Source organism: Hoplias malabaricus, chromosome Y, assembly GCF_029633855.1.
Source record: "Hoplias malabaricus isolate fHopMal1 chromosome Y, fHopMal1.hap1, whole genome shotgun sequence".
Classification (NCBI taxonomy): Eukaryota; Metazoa; Chordata; class Actinopteri; order Characiformes; family Erythrinidae; genus Hoplias; species Hoplias malabaricus.
The window spans coordinates 27,305,424-27,322,923 of NC_089820.1; the positions used below are offsets into that span (position 1 = coordinate 27,305,424).

Sequence of the window (17,500 nt, forward strand, 5' to 3'; positions counted from 1 at the left end):
GCTTTAGTGTGTTCAATGTTGGTGTTGTTTATTGTAAAATTGTAGTTCCCCTGATTTTTAGACCTCTTCTGAAATGTCATTATTTTAGTTTTTCTCTGGTTTACTGTCAGAGCCCAGTTTTGACAGAAGTTCTCCAGGACGTTTAAACTTTCCTGGAGTCCTTCTCTGGTCGGTGACAGCAAAACAAGGTCATCTGCGTAGAGGAGGCACTTGACTTTGGTGTCCCCCAAAGAGAGGCCGGGTACTGAGTCACTCAGGTTCAGTTTATCAGCCAGTTCATTGATGTAGATATTAAAGAGAGTGGGGCTCAGGCTGCAGCCCTGACGTACTCCTCGAGACTGTGGGAAGAACTCTGTCCTGAACGTTCCCATTTTCACTGCACATTTACTGTGAGAGTACATTGATTTAATGACGTCATAGGTTCTCCCCCCAACACCGCTTTCTAAAAGTTTATAGAATAATCCTATGTGCCAAATGGAGTCAAACGCTTTTTGAAAATCTACAAAACATGCGAAGATTTTGCCTTTATTGTGATGTACATGTTTATCTATCAGCGTGTGGAGGGTGAAGATGTGGTCAGATGTTCGGTGGTTCGGGAGGAAGCCGATCTGAGCTCTGCTGAGGACGTTATGGTCTGTGAGGAAACCTGTGAGTCGAGTGTTGAGGATGCTACAGAAGACCTCCCCCAGGCTGCTGCTCACACAGATCCCTCTGTAATTGTTTGGGTCGTATTTGTCTCCGGATTTGAATATGGGGGATATGAGACCTTCGCTCCAGACGCTGGGGAAGTGGCCTGTGTTTAAAATAAGGTTAAATAGTTTGAGAATGGCCAATTTGAATTTTGAATCTGTGTGTTTTATCATTTCATTCATAATGCCGTCTGTACCACAGGCTTTTCTGGGCTGGAGGCCTCTGATCTGTTCCTCTAACTCTGACTCTGTGATGGGGAAGTCCAGTGGGTTCTGATAGTGTTTGATCACTGTGTGGAGTGTTTCTAATTTACTGGATATTTGCTGTTGTTGTGTATTTAATAATTGACGACTGTACAATGATTCAAAATGATCTCTCCACACGTCTCCATCAGTGATCGCTAAATCATCCTGATGTTTTCTATTTAATGACTTCCAGTTGTCCCAGAATGAATTGGAGTTGATTGAATTCTCCAGGTTGTGTATTTGATGTTGTGTGTATTTGTACTTTTTGGTTCTAAGTGTGTGTTTGTATTCTCTCAGTACCTCACAGTATTCAGTGCGTAATTCTTCGTTAAGTGGTTCCCTGTGTTTCTGATTGGATAATTTTCGGACTTTGTTTCTCTTTCTCTTGCAGTCGTGATCGAACCATGCGTCTGATTGGATTTTTCTTGGTTTGTTTTTCCTGATTGTGAGATCAGATAGTCGGACTGCATGATCAAAGATATGATTTAAGTTTTCTACAGCCACATCAACACCTTCTTTATGTTGTTGGTAGGTGTTTGACAGATAGGAGTCGAGACGTGTCTGGATTTCCGGGCTGTTTACGGCGTGGAGGTATTGGTCAGTGCTGTCCGGAGTCCACCTGAGTGTGTGTTTGAGTTTGTACAGTGTGCTGGGGTGTTTCTTGTGGTCAGTTCTAATGATTCTGTTCAGATAGAGTGTGATTTGGCTGTGATCTGAGAGGGGTGTTAGTGGCTTGACCGCGAAGGCTCTGAGGAAGGCCGGGTCCAGATCGGTTATAGCGTAGTCCACCGTACTGCTGCCGAGAGCCGAGCTGTGGGTGAGCTGACCGTAGGAGTCCCCTCGTAGTCGACCGTTTACGACGTACAGACCCAGGCTTCGACAGAGCTGTAGCAGGCTCTTCCCATGAGCATTCACAGATTTGTCATAGTTTTCTCTGCGGTGGAACATTGGGAAGTGGACGTTGTTCCCTGTTATAAAGTGGTCACCGTGAGAGCTGATGAAGTCGGGCTGAGCTCCTGTCCTGGCGTTCAGGTCTCCACAGATAACCACATGTCCTTGTTTTTGGAAATGACTGATCTGTTGTTCTAAATCCAAAAAGGTTTCTTCTTTGAAATAGGGCGATTCTGCTGGGGGGATGTAGATGGCACAGAGAAATATATTTTGGGGGGTTGAGATTAACTGCTTATTAATTTTGATCCAGAGAAGATTTTCCCCTTGTTTTACTTTTTGAATCGATTGAGAAAGTTCTGATTTAAACCAGAGGAGCATCCCCCCTCAGTCTCTCTCTCTCTCTCTCTCTCACCTTCAGTCTCTCTCTCTCTCTCTCTCTCACCTTCAGTCTCTCTCTCTCACCTTCAGTCTTCTCTGTCTCTCTCTCTCTCTCTCTCTCACCCTCAGTCTCTCTCTCTCTCTCTATCACCTTCAGTCTTCTCTCTCTCTCTCTCTCTCTCTCTCTCTCTCTCTCTCTCTCACCTTCAGTGATGAATAACAAATTATAGATTATTATTATTGTTGTAGATTATTATGGCTAGTCCATAAAAGTGTGTGTGTGTGTGTGTGTGTAGGACCTTTCTGACCTGGTGTACTATCTGTGTGACACCTGCACCACTATTCACTCTTTTCTGGACATTTTCCCCGAAGCCTGTTCCACTTTTCACCAGCACGGCTTCCTCAGCAGGTAACACTCTTTAATCCTCACAAAATCTCCTTCAGTGAAACGGGCTTTTCTGACCCGGTCCAGTCATGTTTTAAAATGGTTTTCCTCTTCATGGTCTGTTTTCAGGTTGTCCTCTTTCTATGAGACGGCAGTGCCCGACCTGGAGCAAGCTGTGGCCAAGAGAAACTTCGATAAATGGTGAGTATCACGGTGTGACACTGATATTTCCCTGATGTTGAACCATCTGTCGCTGCACAGCGTGTGTCGCTCGTCCTCTAGTCCTTCATCAGTGACACAGGACGCTGTCGGCTGGATGTTTTTGGTCGGTGGACTGTTCTCAGTCCAGACACTGAGGGGTTTAAAAACTCCAGCAGCACTGCTGTGTCTGATCCACTCTACACCAGCACAACACACACTAACACACCACCACCACGTCAGTGACACTGCAGCGCTGAGAATGATCCACCACCACATCACACCTGCTCTGTGGGGGTCCTGAGCGCTGAGGAACAGGGGGAGAGGGGGATAACAAAGTATGCAGAGCAACAGATGGACTACAGTGTGTAACTGTGGAAGTACAGAGCAACTGAAGAGCTGAGAGAGAGTAGAAACAAGGAGGTGATTTTAATGTTTTGGCTGATGGCTGTATCTTCAAAAGGCAATGTGCATTGACCGTGTGTGTGTGTGTCAGTCTGCAGGAAGACCTGTGGAAGAGAGTGTGTCACGCTCGGAGGAGAATGGTGGAGATTACACACTTACTCCTGCAACATACCTGTCTACAGCCAATACTGGAGGGGTGAGCACACACACACAAACACACACACACACACACACACATATATATATATATATATATATATACACACACACACTGCGGACTCGTTTTTACTCAGTGCTCTTATTTCTCCGCGCTCGTTGTGTCAGTTTTGCTGAGTTTAACCCCGTCTTTGAGCACTCACATAAACACGGGTCCAGCGCTGTGATTGGACAGACTCAGACGAGGGGGCGGGGCCATTCTAAAGTCTCTGCACTTTACGTCAGAAGCGGAGCAGAATCAGAACGGCTCGTTTTATCCCGTATGCGATGCTAAAGTTGTTTTCATTGTGCTTTTCACAGCTCTGAACCCACAGCTTCATTTGTAGAAGAGTTTTTTCAGATCTTCACCACATTCCTCCAAGAGAAAAGGTACGAATATCAAGGTTATTTTTAAACACTCACTGATGGACTGTGCAGGCTCCTCATGTTGTGTTTGCATTGGCAGGTTTTTGGCGGATTATGACGAGCAGTTTCCTGTGGCTGATGATATCAGCCTCCTGCAGCAGGCATTTCCTCATCTGTATCCTTCACACACTCCACTCCACAGCTTTGTCCACACCTCCGTCTGTCTTAGAGCATTCCTTCATTTAACTTCTGTAAGCTCTTCACTGGAAACAGTGGGTACAAGGCATGAACACACCCTGGACGGGGCTCCAGTCAATCGCAGGCCACTTAATCAGGCAGTAGAGCGGCAGGTATTTCAAATAGCACGCGTCTTAATCTCGTAGTCACAAACTACACTGTACACACACAGCTCCTCGCTCCCTCTACAGTGAACTACATCAGTCACAAACTACACTGTACACACACAGCTCCTCGCTCCCTCTACAGTGAACTACATCAGTCACAAACTACACTGTACACACACAGCTCCTCGCTCCCTCTATAGTGAACTACATCATTCATAAACTACACTGTACACACACAGCTCCTCGCTCCCTCTACAGTGAACTACATCAGTCATAAACTACACTGTACACACACAGCTCCTCCCTCCCTCTACAGTGAACTACATCAGTCACAAACTACACTGTACACACACAGCTCCTCCCTCCCTCTAAAGTGAACTACATCAGTCACAAACTACACTGTACACACACAGCTCCTCGCTCTCTCTAAAGTGAACTACATCAGTCACAAACTACACTGTACACACACAGCTCCTCGCTCCCTCTACAGTGAACTACATCAGTCACAAACTACACTGTACACACACAACTCCTCGCTCCCTCTACAGTGAACTACATCAGTCACAAACTACACTGTACACACACAGCTCCTCGCTCCCTCTACAGTGAAATACATCAGTCACAAACTACACTGTACACACACAGCTCCTCCCTCCCTTTACAGTGAACTACATCAGTCATAAACTACACTGTACACACACAGCTCCTCGCTCCCTTTACAGTGAACTACATCAGTCATAAACTACACTGTACACACACAGCTCCTCGCTCCCTTTACAGTGAACTACATCAGTCACAAACTACACTGTACACACACAGCTCCTCCCTCCCTTTACAGTGAACTACATCAGTCATAAACTACACTGTACACACACAGCTCCTCGCTCCCTTTACAGTGAACTACATCAGTCATAAACTACACTGTACACACACAGCTCCTCGCTCCCTTTACAGTGAACTACATCAGTCATAAACTACACTGTACACACACAGCTGCTCGCTCCCTCTACAGTGAACTACATCAGTCACAAACTACACTGTACACACACAGCTCCTCGCTCCCTCTACAGTGAACTACATCAGTCACAAACTACACTGTACACACACAGCTCCTCGCTCCCTCTACAGTGAACTACATCAGTCACAAACTACACTGTACACACACAGCTCCTCGCTCCCTCTACAGTGAACTACATCAGTCACAAACTACACTGTACACACACAGCTCCTCGCTCCCTCTACAGTGAACTACATCAGTCACAAACTACACTGTACACACACAGCTCCTCGCTCCCTCTACAGTGAACTACATCAGTCACAAACTACACTGTACACACACAGCTCCTCGCTCCCTCTACAGTGAACTACATCAGTCACAAACTACACTGTACACACACAGCTCCTCGCTCCCTCTACAGTGAACTACATCATTCATAAACTACACTGTACACACACAGCTCCTCGCTCCCTCTACAGTGAACTACATCAGTCATAAACTACACTGTACACACACAGCTCCTCCCTCCCTCTACAGTGAACTACATCAGTCACAAACTACACTGTACACACACAGCTCCTCCCTCCCTCTAAAGTGAACTACATCAGTCACAAAATACACTGTACACACACAGCTCCTCGCTCTCTCTAAAGTGAACTACATCAGTCACAAACTACACTGTACACACACAGCTCCTCGCTCCCTCTACAGTGAACTACATCAGTCACAAACTACACTGTACACACACAACTCCTCGCTCCCTCTACAGTGAACTACACCAGTAACAAACTACACTGTACACACACAGCTCCTCCCTCCCTTTACAGTGAACTACATCAGTCACAAACTACACTGTACACACACAGCTCCTCCCTCCCTTTACAGTGAACTACATCAGTCACAAACTACACTGTACACACACAGCTCCTCCCTCCCTTTACAGTGAACTACATCAGTCATAAACTACACTGTACACACACAGCTCCTCGCTCCCTTTACAGCGAACTACATCAGTCACAAACTACACTGTACACACACAGCTCCTCGCTCCCTCTACAGCGAACTACATCAGTCACAAACTACACTGTACACACACAGCTCCTCGCTCCCTCTACAGCGAACTACATCAGTCACAAACTACACTGTACACACACAGCTCCTCGCTCCCTCTACAGTGAACTACATCAGTCATAAACTACACTGTACACACACAGCTCCTCGCTCCCTCTACAGTGAACTACATCAGTCATAAACTACACTGTACACACACAGCTCCTCTCTCCCTCTACAGTGAACTACATCAGTCATAAACTACACTGTACACACACAGCTCCTCGCTCCCTCTACAGTGAACTACATCAGTCATAAACTACACTGTACACACACAGCTCCTCGCTCCCTCTACAGTGAACTACATCAGTCATAAACTACACTGTACACACACAGCTCCTCGCTCCCTCTACAGTGAACTACATCAGTCATAAACTACACTGTACACACACAGACAGCACTAGAGTTCAGATTCACACAGATGAATAAATAGAAATGATGTGTGTTAGAAATATATACAGCAGTGTTAACATCTAGATTCAATCGTTTCAGGACGTGTGTAGTGCACTACAGAGGGAGGATGGAGGGATTTGGGATTAAACCTCTGTTTCTCTCATGCGTCGTCGTGTTTTGTTGTCTCTCTGTACGAGGTACTATGGCCCCCTACTGGACTGGCGTTAGAATGCAGTCATTTACGTATTTGTTTTTAAATAAAAACGGATCCGTGTGGATGGGGCACGAATCTGCGCTGTATATTTTCTGGTCAAATCAATTTTGCATGAAACAGAATAGAGCTCAATTTTCCGTCATCGTTCCAAACACAGGATGACTCCATGAATCTAAAGGATTATTTTGGACCCACATGAATGACACCCTGCCGTATGGAAATCGCAGTAACATGACCTGCAGCTGATGGTGGCGCTGCAAAACTGATCTTATTCACTTCGTACCGGTCACTACAGATACACATTTTCTACAAAGAGGGTGTGATTTTCACAGTGAGCTGATTGGCTGTTTTATTGTTTAGTGTAAGAGCTTTTCCCATTCATGTTTTTACCGGTGACCTGTCACCACCTCCTTGACCCGCTCTCTCTCTCAGAGATGAAACACGAACCTCGTACCTGCTGCAGGTAACTGTCTTGATATTTCCTTCTTCACAAATATCTTTAATCTACAAAACACAGTGCATTTAATAATCCATTAATAATCAATAATCTGATTTCTGCAGCTATCTGTTTGTTTAAATGGTCTTGTAAACAGCGTGCTCTGATTTCTGAGATTGGATTAATGTCTAATCCAATAAACAGAGCTGGATATTAGCTCAGTAATCTGATTCCTCAGTTTTCTAGGTCTGTGCATTCACCCAGACGTAAGCAGACAGTGTGTCTGACACAGTGTAAAGTGTTCTCACCATTCTGTATCCACCGCAGTCCTCACCACGAACAGGTCTCTGTCTGTAACCGAGGGACACGCTTGGTATAAGAACGGACGCACGTTCAAAAACAAAGCTTGTCTCAGTGCAGAGGAAGCTCTGAGGAGGATAGCATTCTGTAATATTTCAGATCATTAAAAAAACCCTAGATCCATATTTGCAGCTAATGTGGGTTGGTGTTTACAAAAAGCCACAGCAGGAAGTTGACGTCACATCTTTCTGTGATGTTACTGGCTGGTTACAAAGTAGAAATAAGATTATTTCCAGACTCCAGTGAATCCAGAGGTGTCCTGTTTTCTGATTTCCCAACTGTACGTAAACACCTTGTTGGATGTCTAACAAAATCTGATTTTTGGCAGTAATTGAATTGAAACTTATACTTTATATGCTCTCATAAACTCCCATAGAGGGCAGTGTGGAGGCGTTCAAATATTGAACCATAAATAAACAAAGACGTATGACATACTACATGAATAATAATAGTAATAATAATAATAATAATAATAATAATAATAACACTCTACCTGCTGCAGGCTGTGGACTCAGCATGGGACAGCAGCGGGAAAAAAAGACCCCCCGCCGCATCATCAACCAATAAGTGTGGAGACGCCAGCAGCAAACCATGCTGGGATACAAGCTCAGGCCTGATGGAGGCAGCAGGAGGTGGGGTATCATTGAGGGAGGAGCCTAAAGGAGCAGAATCAATGATTGACATCCCTCCTAAAGGAGCAAATGTAAGTTTGACTACATTAGACTTCAGCAAACGTGGGCAGTACTTAATTACACTGACTCTAGGTCCTGTGCTGAGGATTTGTACATCAAAGAGGAAAGGAGAGGCACTTTTCCACTGCATTATACCTACTCTGCTGGACCCTACTGGGTTCTCTTGGGCTCTACTGGACTCTAATCTCTGATTGGTTCCTGGTCAGTTTTCCAATCCCACAGCTCCACTCCAAAATGTATCAGTGTCGTCTCTAAACCCGTCTCTAAGGGGAACAGTGGTCTTTGGAAACCACAACAACGGCGGCGGTAACGTTAAGCGGTGTTTACTCATGGTGTATTGGCGTGTTGTTGTTGTTTGGGACTGAACACAGCTCCGTCATCAGTTCAGACAGGTCAGTAGAGTTTGTTCCTTCCTTGTTGCAGCGTCCAGCTCTCGCTGGATTCTTTCGTCGGCCACCGATCCAAGGAGCGTGTGAACCTCTTCAAAAGACCACAGCGTCATTTTACGAGCTGCCGTCGTGAGTCGGATAAAAACAAACGTGATCTCTGCTGCAGCTGGAGATTTTACTGATGGAGAGTTGGTGCTGGTCGTCTGCGTTGCGTGGCGTAGAGTGACGACTCTCTCTGGACAATCAGCGCTCTGCAAGGTTTACACGCCACGGTTTAGTCCCTACTCGACTCGCTCTGAACCACGAGAGAACAGCCACTAAACAAGAACCCGCCTCCAGAACCAGGACCTGATTCACCTGGTGGAGGAGGAGGAAAGACAGGTAGAGTCCAGTAGAGTAGGGACCATGCTGTGGAAAAGTGCCATTAGGGTGACGTTCTCTTAGTGTACATCATGACCATGTCCAACAGAAGCTAAACTGGTGGAGAGACACTGTAGTGCATTAAAGTAAATGTAGTTAGTATTTTCACCTTAAAATATCAGCTTCAAATCATGGTCCACTGAGATGTCACAGGGAGAACAGAGCTGTGCTTTCCCACTGCTGCTGTAAATGCTTCCTCCTCCTGTCCTGTAGGGGGCGGTGTGCACTGTGAGTGCAGGAGAGTTGGAGTCCCTGCTCTCTCATATCCGGGACCTGCTGCCGGACCTGGGCGAGGGTTTCCTGCTGCAGTGTCTCAGTGAGTACGGCTACGACAGCGAACTGGTCATCAACAACATCCTGGAGGACAATCTGACTCCAGAACTCAGCAAACTGGACAGAGCCATGCCCAGGTACACACACAGAAATACATACACACGCATACACACACACACATACAGAAATACATACACACACAGATACAGAGACACACCCACACACTCAGAGACACACACACAGAAATACATACACACGCACACAGATTCAGAGACACACACATACAGTACAGACACACACACAGAAATACATACACACGCACACAGAGACACACACACAGATACAGACACACACACAGAAATACATACACACACACAGATTCAGAGACACACACATACAGTACAGACACACACACAGAAATACATACACACGCACACAGAGACACACACACAGATACAGACACACACACAGAAATACATACACACACACACAGATTCAGAGACACACACAGAAATACATACACACGCACACAGAGACACACACACAGATACAGAGATACACACACAGATACAGACACACGCACACAGAGACACACACACAGATACAGACACACGCACACAGAGACACACACACAGATACAGAGATACACACAGATACAGACACACACACACAGATACAGACACACGCACACAGAGACACACACACAGATACAGAGATACACACACAGATACAGACACACGCACACAGAGACACACACACAGATACAGAGATACACACACAGATACAGACACACGCACACAGAGACACACACACAGATACAGACACACGCACACAGAGACACACACACGCACACAGAGACACACACACAGATACAGACACACACACACAGATACAGAGATACACACACAGATACAGACACACGCACACAGAGACACACACACAGATACAGAGATACACACACAGATACAGACACACGCACACAGAGACACACACACAGATACAGAGATACACACACAGATACAGACACACACACAGATACAGAGATACACACACAGATACAGACACACGCACACAGAGACACACACACAGATACAGAGATACACACACAGATACAGACACACGCACACAGAGACACACACACAGATACAGAGATACACACACAGATACAGACACACGCACACAGATACAGAGACACACACACACACACACAGAGAAATACAGACACACGCACAAAGAGACACACACACTGATACAGAGACACACACATACACACACACACACAGAGACAAAGAGACACACACAGACAGAGAGAGACATAGAGAGACAGACACAGACAAACACACACACATTCACCTTCAGTAAAATCGTTCTTAAAGTAGCAGTCAGGCATCTTTTCCACTGATTTTCTCTGTGTAATCAAACAGCCGTTACTCTGACACCTAGTGGCCTGGACGTGTCAGAGATTCTGTACGGCACTTGTTTAAAACATGGCCTCCTCTGTGTGGGCGGCCCGCTCTATGGAGCTTATACTGTTTCATTCAGGGACAAGGTTTAGAAAGAGTTTGAAAAGTTAAAATATAAAAATTAGATGTGATTATTTAAAGTAAGAAATAATAATTTTATAATAATTTGTAATAATATTTTGGAAGTAAAATGGATTCGTGCTACTTTTGATCTGAAAACTGTCCCTGTGTGTCCAAAAGTATCCGGACAGCCCTGAAGGATTTAGTGAGTGATGTCAGTCTTCATGTTTTCTGTGGGTCTGTCAGAGTAAATGTTGTATTTACTGCTGCCCCCTGCAGGTCAGTGAAGGAATCTCCTCCCTCGGTGCTCAGCTCCCGGTCCAATGTGTTTGACGACGACGAGTTTGACGTCTTTAACCGAGACCAGCTGGACATGAGCCGTGTGTGGAAGGGCAGAAAGTGAGTCTGGGCTCTGACCATTCAAATAACTGTTTTTTATTTAATCACATTGTAAACATGTAGTTTTTTTTAAGTAATGTGAAAAAGTGCAAACTGTCTAAAATAAAAACATTGTGGGCACAGATCTGACCTCTCTACATGGATCTTCTGATTCAGGACAGATTTTATACAGTGTGGAAACAAGAGGAGATCTGAGCGCAGTTGAAGAATCAGCTTCAGTGGCTGAACACAAGCTCCGCCTACTAGCACCTCATTTACATGAAGTGGAGTGCACTGCACCCCCTATTGACCAAAATGTTATGTTGAGTTAAACTGAGGCCAGAGCTGAGGATGGAGTAAATAAACAGTGGAGTAAATGGGGCTTGCTGATTGGGTGGAGACGGTAGAATGATTTTACAGTACAATTTTACAGTAAATGATTGAAAACACTCCATAACAGAGGGAGAAAACAATTCAGAAGTTTTCTGATGCGATTTGAGGGCTTTAACTTTACACAGATTTTACACATTGAAGGGGCACTGTGCAAATGATAAGTGTATATGAATACAGACGTAAACACTGTGTGTGCGCGCGTGTGTGTGTGCGTGTATCAGACAGGGGGAGAGTTTGCGTGAGATGCTGAATGATAAAAGTCACATTGACGAACAGAGAGCAAGGTATCAGAGTTACCAGACTATTGTGGAGGAGGTTCCCATAGCACCCGAGCAGACGGGTAACCATGGCAATGCCTACACCTTTGACGACTACGACGACGAATATGACGACACGTACGACATCAACCAGGTCGGAGCGAACGACCTTGACGAAGATGACGAGTTGCTCAGTCGCAGGTAAACACTCGCTAACACAGGCACGACCAACACAGATAACAGTCTTCATACTTCTCCAGGATTTTAGTTTCACAGCTACACTTACAAACAGTGATACTCATAGAGCGGAGGGTTGAAACATGCCCTTGTTCTGTGCTTGTTTACATTAAAGTGTGAATCTGGAGTCCACCAACCCACACACTGTGAAACAAGACCCCAGTCAGTTTTCTGTGCGCTGCCTGAGTCAGAAACACGGGATAAAACGAGTCATTCTGATTCTGCTCCGCTTCTGACGTCAAGTGCAGAGACTTTAGAATGGCCCCGCCCCCTCGTCTGAGTCTGTCCAATCACAGCGCTGGACCCGTGTTTATGTGAGAGCGCAAAGACGAGGTTAAACTCAGCGAAACAGACACAACGAGCGCGGAGAAATAAGAGCACTGAGTAAAAACGGAGAAGAAAGAGAACAGAGTGAAAACGGCTAAAAACCAGAGCTTCTGCTCCTCGCTCCTCACTGCTGTGCGCTCGGGGTCGGGGTGAACAGCGAGCGGCTCATTATCATTTAAAGGAACAGGTGCTGAAAGCGGGCGTTCTGAACAGGGCTGTTTACACAGGGGGAGAACACTGCTGTGTGGCTCGTGGGGTTTGGACCAAAGCAGGTCACAGACGTTTCATTAAGAAACAGAACTGTGTTCCTCTGTGGAGACGAGGGAAGTGGGGGTGTATTATAATTTAATATTAGATATTTATTTTATTTGAAATAGTTTATCATTAAAATAATCTAGAGAATGGTCTGAAATGTATTCATTTTTATGACGTACTCTCTGTAGGCCCTTCACCACTCCTCAGGTTCTCAGAAGCGGACGCCAGGAGCAAGAGCAGGAGAAGGAGGAGGGTGGAGAGGAGGAAGAAGAAGAAAGGGTAAAAACCTTATTTCATACACTTGAAATTGATTTGCTACAAACACATTTGGAAAAATTGAAAGATGAGATGAGCACATACTGTTTTCTTGAAGGATGAGTTATAATAAGTGTGTGTGTGTTTGTGTGTGTGTGTGTGAACAGGAGAGAGCTGTAAACCGAGACCAGTTTGTCCAGGACCCTGCGGTGCTGAGAGAGCGAGCAGAAGCCAGACGTCTCGCCATGCAGAGCAGGAGAGGGTAAACACATCTCTGTTTCTCTGTTTAGACGTAACCTCACACCAGAGATAAAGGGACAGAGTGAGGACAGAGTCATGGTTAATCTACTGTTTACAGCGCGGTCAGATCACAGTGAGATATGATACACATGTGGAAATGATGCAGAGTTCTGAGAGAAGAGAGAGACAGAGAGAAGAGAGAGAGAGAACAGTGAGGACAGAGAGAGAGAGAGAGCGAGAGCAAGAGAACAGTGAGAGAGCGAGAGAACAGTGAGAGACAGAGAGAGAAGAGTGAAAGAGAGAGTGAGGACAGAGAGTAGTGAGAAAGAGAGAGAGAGAACAGTGAAAGAGAGAGAGAGAGAGAGAACAGTGAAAGAGAGAGAGAGAGAGAACAGTGAAAGAGAGAGAGAGAGAACAGTGAAAGAGAGAGAGAGAGAGAACAGTGAGAGACAGAGAGAGAAGAGTGAAAGAGAGAGTGAGGACAGAGAGAGTAGTGAGAGAGAGAGAGAACAGTGAGAGAAAGAGAGAGAACAGTGAGAGAGAGAGGGAGAGAGAACAGTGAGCGAGAGAACAGAGCTCTGAGCTCTTTCTGGAGCTTCTTTATCTCCACTCGCCCACGGACAGTCACTTTTCTTTGGTTCCAACAGTTTTTTTTTTTTTTTCGTTCTGGAGCCTCTTTATGTCGGAGTAAATGAGCCGAAAGGTTTAAAGTTCACAATCAGAAACACGTTGGTGGAAAAGGACTAAGAGTGGGACCCCCACGCCAGAGCGCCACTGTTTAAAACGTGTTCAGTACAGAATCTCAGACAGGAACTGATGACTACTTTAATGAACCAAAATTGTTGTTCATTTCTCCTACAACAGCTACAGACCGCCCCCTCCGAGTAATGTGGTGGGCGGGCCAAAGGGGCGTGGCCAAACACAGGAAACCGTCCAAGATCGCCGCAGGAAGGAGATGAACAAAAGCCGAGGAGCAAATCACAATCGGCGCACCATGGCGGACAGGAAGAGGAACAAAGGCATGGTTCCCTCCTGAGACAGAGGGCACTCCACGAACCACAGACTGAACGTAGCATCCGTTTAATCCGGTTTAACACTGTCGCTGTGGCAACAAATCCTCCTCTTCTTACAGAAAGGGGCGAGTTTCTTAAATTTATTATAATGTGAAGAGAGAACTTTTTCCATTGCTCTGTTCATCGTGAAATGTTTACACCAATTAAAAGTCAGCTGAGAAGTCTGCAGTGGTATCATCACACTGTAGTGTGTCATGCCCATATAAGGAGATCCTCATCTAAGCCTCATGCCCATATAAGGAGTTGCTCATTAAAGGAACACTAGCTAAGATTTGGTTTTAGCTCCAGAGGCTCCCACTAGAGTAATTCACCACATTTTTACACACTGTAATGAAATCAATAGTGAGGGGTTGGTTTCCTACCCTCCTCCAAAAGTTATATAGTGCAGTTTCTGCAGTGCTGAGCCCAGAGTAGCAAAGACAGAGGCTCTATTCTCCTTATTACAGCTCAGTGGAGCACCACGATAATTTCGAAACTGTAATTGTGAAGTAAAAATATTACATAGTGTTGCTTTAAGGAGCTCTATATCAGTAAAGTTACACGTTGATGTGGAAGTCCATAATGAGCTGGTGATTCCGAGGATCTCCTGTGAATCTCGCCCTGCATTCTGAAGTTTTCCAAAGGACAGGACTCCAGCGCCGCCAGTCGAACCACCATCCAGGTGCATTGTGGGCCCTTGGAGCGCTTCTCATTCTTTCAGACATCGTCAGTTGTTCTGTTGTCAGTTGATCATTAATAGGAATGGGAATAGGAATAAACTAAGTTTAAGTTTAGGGCGTTTATTCAGCACTTCTTCAGAAAGGGAAACAGAAGCTTCTTCCTTATATGTTTTTTTTTGTTGTTGTTTAAGGAATGTCCTGACTGGATAAACATGAACCAAAGTGCATTAAAAAACAAAAAAAAGCAGCAGAGAGGCTTTTATTATGGAGTAAGATAAATGAGTAGATTTATTTCACAGAGAGAAAGAGTAAAGGAGCAGAGAGAGAATGAGGGTGTGAGTCTGAGAGTGTGAGTGAGACTGTGTGAGAAAGAGTAAGTGAGAATGTGTGAGAGAATGAGTGAGAGAAAGCATGTGTGAGTGAGGTTAGAGTGTGTGGTGAGACTGAGTGTAACAGAGAGAGTGAGCTAGTGTGAGTGTGAGATGAGAGGGTGTGTGAGAGTGAGTGAGGCGACAGTAACAGAGAGAGTGGGTTCGTGCGAGTGGTTGTGTAAGTGAGAGTGTGTGTGAGAGAGTGAGAGTGAGTGAGGCGACAGTAACAGAGAGAGGGTGTGTGTGAGAGAGAGTGAGGTGTAAGTAAGAGAAAGCATGTGTGTGAGTGTGATGTTAGAGAGTGTGGTGAAAGTGTAAGTGAGAGAGTGTACAGTGGGTTGTTGAGCTCCTGTTCACAGACAGAAGAAGATGTGATTTAAATAAGAAGTGTTTCTGGTGGTTTTTGAGGTGAGGAATGAAGATAGTTTCATTAGAAACAATAAATACTGTTTATAAGACTTTTCCTTCTTAATGCTGGGTTAGTGTGTGTGACTGCTGTAGTTCCAGTTTGAAGACATGCATATGATACATAAACCAAATGGATGTTTGTGTAGATACAATACACTACACAGGTCTCGAGCAGGACACTGCTGTGTCTGATCCACTCTACACCAGCACAAAACACTCACACACCACCACCACGTCAGTGTCACTGCAGCGCTGAGAATGCTGCTCTGTGGGGGTCCTGAGCGCTGAGGAACAGGGGGAGAGGGGGGTAATGAAGTATGCAGAGCCATAGATGGACTACAGATTGTAATTGTAGTTCTCCTGTACAACAGCGAGCAGGGGTTAGATGTTGCCGTCTTTTATGAAAAACTATTGTCCTTTGTTTATGTAACGTAGTGTTATAGCAGCAGAGTGTACCTCAGCTCTCTCTCCAGTGTCGGTGAATGGAACCAGACGTCTGTCTCCACGTCTCCATCACACTCCCAATGTTTTATTCCCTCTCCTCCTCCAGCAGCACCTCCACCGTCTACAGAGTCTCTGTGGAGAATACAGTGGACATCACGACTAATCCCAGCGTCCTGCACGTCCCTCTCCACCAGGACTGGGTTTAAACACCACCACCTTCTCCAACTACAGTCAGACACCAGCCCTGTGTCCCCCACCGTCTACTGTCCTCACTTTCTGTGAGGGGCTTTTAGAGGAGGACGTCTGCTTCCACTCACCTCCACTGTCCACTGTCCCCCACCGTCTACTGTCCTCACTTTCTGTGAGGGGCTTTTAGTGGAGGATGTCTGGCTCTATTCACCTCCACTGTCCAACTGCTCTGAGAGGATTCTGGAGGACATTTGGGAAATGGGTAGATTTCTCCTTCAAAAACTGACAGTGCTGCAGATTTAAAGTAACACAAAACGGACACAGGAAGTTAAACTATGTTTACACTGAGCTCTAAATATTTAATTCCTGTGTTAAAAAAAGGCCAGGTTCAGAAACAAAGACAGAGCAGGATTTCTCAGTTAGCCAGTTAACTTAAGCCCAACTTTGAGGACTGTCCCTCAGCTCTGTTCCTACGTGACAGGCTTGACTTTGGGCTTAAGTTATCTGGCTAACTAAGAAATCCCCCGGCCTTCAATAAACACCAAAAATATCAATAACAACAAAAGACTTAACACATGTTTAAGGAGAAACACCAGAGCGCGCGCACGCACACACACACACACACACACACACACACACACACCTGGAGGCTGTTCCACAAAGCTGGATATATCAAGTTAGCCAGATAACTTAAGTCTTGAGTCAAATGTGTCCAATAGGAAAAGAGCTGAGAGACATTCCTATGGACAGTCCTCCACTCTGGCCTTAGGTTATTTAACTAACTCATGAGTACAGCCCCTGAGCCGTGTGTGTGTAAGAGGAGATGGTGTGATGTGAGGGTCCATTTAAACCATTTAAAGTGCTGTTAAGAACAGGAGGAAGTGTCCAGTTTTCATGTGGAACGTCAGCATTTTTCCTTGTTCCGAGTAAATGCCGAACACATTCAGTTCTACTGGAGGACATCAGTAAACACAGGAACCTCCTCCTGCCTCCGTTCGTCTCCAGTCTCTCGTCCTCGTCTCTGTGTGAGACGTGAACCACCGACTCGGGAGCTTCAGCTTCTCATTTCAGTCCGGAACGATTCAGAAAGGAGTGAGTGGTCGACTGTCC

General features: G+C 45.5%; 2 protein-coding genes and 1 long non-coding RNA gene across 7 annotated transcripts in view; 1 reads left to right on the top strand and 2 right to left on the bottom strand.

The window, feature by feature from the left end:
* The window catches only part of LOC136678106 (activating signal cointegrator 1 complex subunit 2-like), a 23,053-nt gene extending 7,899 nt beyond the window's left edge, over positions 1-15,154 (top strand). For both annotated transcript variants that reach the window (XM_066655955.1, XM_066655954.1), the window contains exons 8-20: positions 2,501-2,613; positions 2,719-2,790; positions 3,284-3,388; positions 3,709-3,777; positions 3,854-3,928; positions 7,244-7,265; positions 8,101-8,310; positions 9,322-9,518; positions 11,184-11,303; positions 11,897-12,133; positions 12,940-13,030; positions 13,174-13,268; positions 14,111-15,154. In XM_066655955.1, the coding sequence (XP_066512052.1) occupies positions 2,501-2,613; positions 2,719-2,790; positions 3,284-3,388; positions 3,709-3,777; positions 3,854-3,928; positions 7,244-7,265; positions 8,101-8,310; positions 9,322-9,518; positions 11,184-11,303; positions 11,897-12,133; positions 12,940-13,030; positions 13,174-13,268; positions 14,111-14,282 (1,578 nt within the window). In that variant the 3' untranslated portion in view covers positions 14,283-15,154. The remainder of the gene's footprint in view (positions 1-2,500; positions 2,614-2,718; positions 2,791-3,283; positions 3,389-3,708; positions 3,778-3,853; positions 3,929-7,243; positions 7,266-8,100; positions 8,311-9,321; positions 9,519-11,183; positions 11,304-11,896; positions 12,134-12,939; positions 13,031-13,173; positions 13,269-14,110) is intronic.
* Positions 6,940-9,328, bottom strand: LOC136678108 (uncharacterized). The gene is made up of 3 exons (XR_010796469.1): positions 9,218-9,328; positions 8,101-8,263; positions 6,940-7,265 (listed from the first exon to the last, which is right to left on the bottom strand). It is a non-coding gene; the product is annotated as an uncharacterized lncRNA (long non-coding RNA).
* A 508-nt stretch (positions 15,155-15,662) lies between the features above and the next one.
* Positions 15,663-17,500, bottom strand: part of LOC136678107 (RING finger protein 215-like) — a 12,772-nt gene continuing 10,934 nt past the window's right edge. Inside the window, exons 10-11 of one of the 4 annotated variants that reach the window (XR_010796466.1) lie at positions 17,034-17,500; positions 15,663-16,681 (exon numbers count right to left, since the gene is read on the bottom strand). The exon at positions 17,034-17,500 is cut by the window's right edge and continues 1,105 nt beyond it. The gene's annotated coding sequence lies outside the window, so the exon portion shown is untranslated. The other 3 variants (XR_010796467.1, XR_010796468.1, XM_066655956.1) reach the window with 3 other exon arrangements.